Raw genomic sequence first — 7,697 nt, forward strand, 5'->3', positions numbered from 1 at the left:
TGCTCAGGTCCCTTCCAACCCTAGAAACTATGAAACATTACAGGTATGAAGCAATTAACTGGTTTATTGTGCAATTACCTTAAGGCCAGCTACACATGCAAAGTAGCTATTATATGATAAAAATCTCCAAACAGCTACAAAGACAGACCTCAAAAATGTGTATTGGTTGCTACTGAGCTTTAATGAGCAGGTATAGCAAGGTATTCCCCGCAGCTGGGAGCCCCATCAACTGACAGGGCTCCCAGCCACAGGGGTATACCATGCCCAATGTGAAACCCTCCAGCCCTGACGATCGCAGCTGCCCCGAGACTCTGAGACACATGAAACCCCCAGGCCCACACGTGCTGGTGGGACCAAGAGACCTGCACCTGACAAGACACTATCCCAGCTGTGTATGGCCCTTGCAGCTGAGAGCCCTCTCAGCAAAGAGGTCTCCCAGCCATGGGAGCCTGCTTCTTGTCAATGCAGAGGGAACCCGGGATCAGTCTCCCCCTACACAAACAATAAGGCACAATTAGATCTAATGCACAATCTCATAATTGCACCTCCTGCCATGCATGTGTAGCATGGCACAATTGTGTGAATCATGCATTAGATTCAATTGTACCTTTACCTGCATGTGTAGAGGGGGCCCTTGTGACTAACTTGTTCAGAAAAGCATGAGTTTTTGCAGGAGACAGCCTACTTCATCATATGCTATGAATGGACTCTAAAGGTGTGTCCAGATGTGCATGGACATTTGGTTCCCCAGGGACAAGTAGTGGTGGTGCACCTTGCACCACTGCTTGTCACCGGGAAATGCTTGTGCTAGGTGCACTTTGGTGCGTGGCTTGTTACCCCAGGTGGGGTACGGGAGGCTGGGGTCCTCCCAGGGCTGCAGCTGCGGTGATTATGCCACATAAAGCCTGGCTGGCAGCAGAGCACACCTCTGGGGAGGGCCAGCTCCGCTTTTCAGCAACACACACTGGCCAAGCGTGCATTGCTCGGGGGGGTGGTTTCCATGGTTTTTTTGGCCACCTGGATATCCAAGGGTCAAAAAAACCCACAGAAAAAAAAATTGCAGAGCACACACTTGGGCAGCAGACCCTTGCAGCACGGAGAACACAGGACTGCATGGTATGTGGCACTGCAAACAACTGTGCTCATCTGGTCATGCCAAAATAGTCTAAAAAGGGTGAATTAATCTATAATGAGAATCTATTTTAATTACAATTTAAAAAATTGTAATTAAAAACATTTATTTATTTTATTTATTTTACAGATTATCAAGTTTGTTGAAACATTTTATTTTCCATAAATAAGTTAGCAACTTTTTAAAACCAAGACATTTTCCAAAACATTATCAATGAAAACCTTTGATAACCAATTCCACAGCATTTTCAATAGATTTTATCATAACATTTTTCATTATTGAATTTAGCAAATAAATTCTCCACACCCAATACTTTACAAGTCACTGTAACATTTTACATTTTGACTAAACTGCTTTTTGATTTTTCAATCAGGTCTAGTCTACAATCTATATTATTCAAGGAAATCTAAGATTTTTTTTTAAACAGAAACAGACAACTATTCCTATTTATGTACATTTCTCTCACAGTGCAGCAAACACTTTTTTGAGGAAGCAGTGCACTCCACAGACATAATCCAGTTATTTATATTGTGGGGGGGAAGATTACCTCTCTTGGAACTGTTGGAAGAATACTGTTATCTGCTGCAGGACAACTGGCCAGCAAACAGGTCTGTTTTCAAGTACACTGATTAGTGGATGAGGAGGGTTCCTGAAAAATAGAAATAATATTTGAATCGGCAAGGTAAGACAAATTCCTACAGTATCTACCTTCAAAATAAAACCACTACAGAAGTAAACTATTTAACCCTTGCCTTTTCCAGTCTCCTTCACTAGTATTATCAAGACAATTATATGTCAAAACAACATCTCTTCTGGGGTTTTCTGAAAACAAGATTTAAGCTTTCTTTTTATATGAAAAGAATCTAAGATAAAATATTTTGTTTCACAGTCTTGCCTATAATTAAGCTCATAAAGGTTCCCAAATGTGTGACTTATCTTAAATTAAGGGTTGCTGCTTTATAGTTAGCATTTTAAAAACCAGGTACTTCATTTATAACAGTTGTTTAAACATACAATGGGGAAATAATTTTCAATGGCAAAAAGGTAAGCGAAGTGCCTAACTCCCATTGAAAGTGAATAGGAGTTGGGCCCTTTACACCTTTGAAAGTTTCTCTTCAGCATCTTAGTTTTAAGTTCCTAGTTTTGGAAGCTTGGGTCTTGGTATTCATGGAGCACCTTTCATAATAAGATAACCCTAAAAACTGCTTAAAGCAATTAGCTTGGATTCCAAAAAACATACCAATCAATTAACCCATGAAAGGAGCCTTGGTCTGCTCAGCAGTAAGTTTCACACACAGCCTAGCACATCAGAACATATTTTGTAAACAAAATGAAAGGAGCTTAGTACGCAGAGCAAGTGATTAAATCCTTTCTCCAGTGAAGGGACTAGCCCTAAATCATTAGAAAAGCCACAGATACTTTTCAGATCAAACCAGAAACATATTGTTTAATACACAAATAGGACACAAATCTGTATTTACAAGTTATTACCATATTTCACAGTGTATAAGTCAAGTTTTGAAGCTGAATTTTTAACTCTTAAAATTCAATCTTGACCTATACACCATATCACTGTCCCCTGCAAGTAGTGTCAGGCTTGGCACTTGACTAATATCGACTCCTGCACACCCTCACTGTGGGCCAGGCACCTGGTGGGTGGACATATGTTGCAGTGCCACTTGCAGGGGATGGGGCCAGGTTCGGCTGGTGTGGCCCCATCCCCTATAGCGGCACTGCCTGGGCCCCGCCAGCCAAGTGCCAAGCTTGGCTCAGTCTGCTGCAAGCAGCACTGCCAAGTGCCAAGCCCAGCCCCATACTCTGCAAGCGGTGCCGGGCTTGGAAATCCGCCCCTCCTCCTGTGAGTGGTGCTGCTTGGGCCATGCCAGCCAAGTGCCAAGCCTGGTGCCACTGACAGGGGACAGGGCTGGGCTCAGAAGTGCCACTCGCTACAGACAGGGTCAGGCTTGGCACTCAGCTCACAAAGCCCCAATCCCTGCGAGTAGCACCAGGCTCAATACTCAGCTGGTGCAGCTCAGGCCACGCCACTCACAGGAGATGGGGCCGCACCAGCCAAGTGGCAAGCCCGGACCCATCCCTTGCAAGCAGCACTGCAGCACGTATCCACCCCACAGGTGCCTGGCCCATAATAAGGACACGCAGGGGCCAGTATAGGTCGACCTCATTTTTCTGATCCAAAAAGTTAAGTTGACTTATACACTGGATCTACGAAATTCTTAACTTTTTGCATCAGAAAAAATGTGGTTGATTTATACACTGTGTCAGCGTATACACTACAAAATATGGTAAGCAGTACTCAGATGAGAATTTGGATCTGCCAATCACCCATCTCTTAGGAGATGTTTAACCACCAGAGGCTATCCACAGTGACTGGTTTACCCAGGCAGAGGAAGGGAAGTGGGGATTACTTGCACCCATGCTTTGGGGGCCCTAAGGGCAGGTGATTTGTCACTAGGAGCACTTTTACTTTCCTCTTCTCTCTAAACATGAGTTCAGTAAAGTTCTACAGCTTGCACTGTACTGAACTCTGCAAGGTATTTGTCTGACTTGGAGTGCCTGGAGCACTTGGGAGTACAGGGGAAGGAGCTAGTGCTTGTACCCATGTTTTCAGTTTCCCCAGGGGCTGAAATGGAGTAAGGAGTAACAGTAAAATTTTTACTGAACAGGCAGTCTAAGGAAGCTCACTGATAAAGCACCAACAAAAGGGCATTTAAAAAAAAAGAGGGCATGTAGTAGAATTCTGGCTGCATTTCTTAGCATCAGTTACAGTAGGGGAAGACAGGAGATGGTAGTGAGGAGCAGTGCAGTGTGGGATGCATGGAGGAGTGATCAGACCAATGTCACAGAAGATTTGGAGTCCAGATGTAACACTGACCCCATTCAGAGTAAACCGGTTGGAAAATCAAGTACTCTTTTTGAAGTATACCTTTGAATCATTCCAAGCAGCTTTAAACTGAGTTAACAGGCTTGTATGCCTGTCCACGTCAGATTTAAACTGCATTTAAGCCAATTTAAATGTTACATGCACACATACCCCAAGTCTGCTATACTTTTTGGTTAAGCATGTTACTGTACTGCAGAACAGCTCTTTGTTAATACCCCCTGACAGGGTCACATGAAGGGCTTCAAAAAGTCTCTCTTTGATCATTAGAGTAAATGCTTCAACTTTATCTCCCACCAAACTTGCATATTACTGGTAACCTCTGCCACCAAAAACAAAAAAGCACTTCCAAGAATCTAAGCTCCTCAAGGGTGGCCTGTCCTTGAAAGGGTCTTTCGCTCTAATGTTTTTGGAAGTGCACATCCCAAAACAGGTTATATATTCTCAGTCTCTAATCACTCTGACAAAGAAGGAGCTACTCATTTAGCCATCTCCAAGCAAGAGTCAGGAAGTGGGGGATGGTGCACTGGTGATTCCAAAGTCTAAAACCAACTGCATGGCAGTAACAGCAACATTTCTAGTCAGGAAATGCTGAGGGAATCGCTTGATTTCATGACTCGTTATAATCTACCTGATCTCTTCTGAATGCTTCATTGTACACAAGCTAATAACCATTTCTTCTTTTTAATATTTGTCTTGATGTTCCACTAATCAAGCCAGCCCCTTTGTTCTGCAATTCTGCTGTGTGTTAGCTGCTTCTGTTAATGAAGCTCCTATTTCTCAGCCCTGCAGATTGTTCTTAACTCCTTCCAATGACATTATAGTTATTTTTACTTCAATCTTAAATTGCACAATACAGCCTTTGGTCCAAGGCATATTAATAAAGTTTCTAGTTTTATTTGTACGTGGAAAAAAAATGAATGTTTTATGTGATGATGTACCACACCATCTGCACTCCCCTTTTCAAAATTCTAGATCTGTCCATGGATGTCTTTCCTTACAAAGAGTCACCCAGGCATTGGCTCCATCTTTCATCTGCTACACTTTCCTATTCCTCTTCCTGCTACAAACTTCCTGTAACTCACTTCCATTCAAGTCATTCATTCATTTATTCATGTACCAATACCATCACACCCTTTTCTGCACTTTCATCTTTATTCAACCATCTATGAAAGCTACACTGCTTGGATTACTAGGCAACAGGATTTTTATGGTGGCCTAGCAGCATCATGCCTCACAAATAAAATTTGGAACCAACTAACAAGAAGATAAGACCCTTGCTTGATCCTTGAGATCTCTTCCATGTCTCTGCAGTATATGCCTACAATTTCTATTAAATTAACCACAATGACCATGTTACTTCCTGTTACTGGTTAACTGTTTTCTTCTAAAATTAAGACTGCAGTAAAGTTAAATACCTGCGTATAACACCAAGGGACATCCTTGATTTAGCACAACATGCTTGTTTTCAAGGATGAATGCAGCTGGAGCCATAAGGGGAAGTTTGTGCTGTCCATTTCTGCCAACATAAAGTGTGTACAAGTGTCCTTTACTAACTTGATCATGGTCCTTGTGGTTAATTAAACAGAAATTGTAGGCATATACTGCAGAGACATGGAAGAGATCTCAAAGATAAGCTAGTCCAGGGCTGTTCAGATCTGGTGAGGCTGTGGGCCCCAGATGACACCAGCATGTGTTGCACAGGCTGCATGCTGTGGGGGTGGGCCCCTAGGAGCCCCTCACTGCACGGGCTACCCCATCCTCAGCAGACCCCCATCCTCATCCATGCAGGCTACATTAGCAGGACATGGACCACTCATCTTCCCCCCCCCTCCCCCCCCCAGCCTTTCTCTCTTGCACAGCAGTGGGAGAGGTGGCTGCCCAAGCCCATGCCCTATATATTTACTGCTTGCAGACCCCATGTAGACTGTGGGTGACATCCTGGCTCTTTGTGGGCCACATGTGGCCTGCAGGTAGTCAGCTAGGCAGCCCTAATCTAGTCCAACCCCCTGCCAGAAGAATGATGTCCTGTTCCTAAGTCATACCAAACATACATACTTTCTAAAAACCACAACTTCCCTAGGCATTTTCCATTGTCCTGTTGTTCTTACAGTGAGTACATTTTTCCTGAGATTTGATCTAAATCTGCTTTGCTGTAATTTAAAAACTCACGGTGGCAAGGAGCATTTTGATAATTTTGATACCTTTGGCTGAAATCAAAATTCAGGATATAGGTTAAGTCCTGCCTGGACTCTCCATTGGCATTTGAGATTGCACTTGGCATATCATGGCAGCACCTGCACAGGTCAGGCTGTACCTTATGTATTATAACTATACCTGATGGGTGGGGGTCCATATTGATACCACAGTATTATTACATAGTAATAAAATGGTGATTTTGAACTGCTGAGTCGTTTTTAGCTTCACCTGTCTCCGCCAAATTAGTTTTTCTATGACTAAAATTAATTTTGGCTCTATTAGCTACAGGGCCTACGCTACGCTCAAAAATGGCAAACGAGAGGAAATGAAAAATTGATGCTGAATGTCGAGTTTTCAAAGATAGTTGGATCACTGATTTTTTTGCTATTGAACAAAACAGAAACATCCTGTGTCTGATTTACCAAGAGAAAGTAGCTGTCTGCAAGGAGTACAATGTGAAGCGACATTATTCTACAAAAGCACGTAAAGAAATTTGACAGCCTGGTGGGTCAGATTAGAATTGATCAGGTGAACTCTCCATAACAGAGCATGAATGGACAAGAGTCTGTTTTCAAAGCTGCAAGGCAGAATTCTGAGGCAGCAACCAAGATCAGTTTCTTGATATCCGAGGCAATAACTAAGAGAGGGAAACCACTGTCTGATGGAGAATTTGTGAAAGATTGCTTGGGCATATTTACATCTGAGGTATTCCCTGATAAACCGTCAATGGTGGAGACCATCAGCCTTTCACATCAGACAGCTGCTAGAAGAGGAGACAACATGGCATCCAACATTGAAGATTCACTGATGAAAAGACTCAGTGCCTGTCAGTTTTACAGCTTGGGGGTTGATGAAAGCACAGATGTGAGTGATACAGCTCAACTGCCAATCTTTGTACGAGAAGTAACCAAATAATTCCATGTCGTTGAGAAACTGCTAGACTTATGTCCAATGGAAGGCAAAACAACAGGACAGGACATTTCCAATGAAGTAAAACGTGTCTTGCTGAAATTCAGTCTTCCAGAGGACAAACTCTGTGGTCTAACAACTGATGGAGCCCCTGCGACGATAGGCAAGCACAATGGATGTGTCAGTTTACTGGTCAAGTCAGTGCCTCAGGATGTCATCACACATCACTGCATAATTCACCAAGAACAACTGTGTGCAAAGGCCCTGAGGATGAAACATGTGATGGAAAAGGTTATTTCTACAGTCAATTTCATAAGGTCAAAGGGGCTTATAATCATAGACAGTTCCAAGCATTTCTTGCTGAGACAGGATCAGACCATGATGATGTTATTTACTTCCGCCAAGTTCGTTGGCTCACCAGGGCAGCCACACTAGCCAGATTCTGGTCACTGCTTGATGAAATTCAAACTTTCATGACAAACAAGTGAAAAGATGTTACCTTCATGGATGATGAAGCATGGCTGAATGACTTGGCATTCCTAGCTGACATCACCAAGT

The 7,697-nt window shown here is 43.1% G+C and overlaps 1 protein-coding gene across 5 annotated transcripts in view; it reads right to left on the reverse strand.

Moving 5' to 3' along the window:
- FOCAD (focadhesin) overlaps nucleotides 1-7,697 on the reverse strand; it is a 318,854-nt gene that overhangs the window by 236,490 nt on the left and 74,667 nt on the right. For all 5 annotated transcript variants that reach the window (XR_002097361.1, XM_019517493.1, XM_019517495.1 and 2 more), the window contains exon 6: nucleotides 1,680-1,781. Coding sequence is in view for 4 of the 5 variants with exons in the window: in XM_019517493.1 (XP_019373038.1) it covers nucleotides 1,680-1,781 (102 nt within the window). In the remaining variant the exon portion in view is untranslated. The remainder of the gene's footprint in view (nucleotides 1-1,679; nucleotides 1,782-7,697) is intronic.

Source organism: Gavialis gangeticus, unplaced genomic scaffold, assembly GCF_001723915.1.
Source record: "Gavialis gangeticus isolate Ggan-Ray unplaced genomic scaffold, GavGan_comp1, whole genome shotgun sequence".
NCBI classification, from domain to species: domain Eukaryota; kingdom Metazoa; phylum Chordata; order Crocodylia; family Gavialidae; genus Gavialis; species Gavialis gangeticus.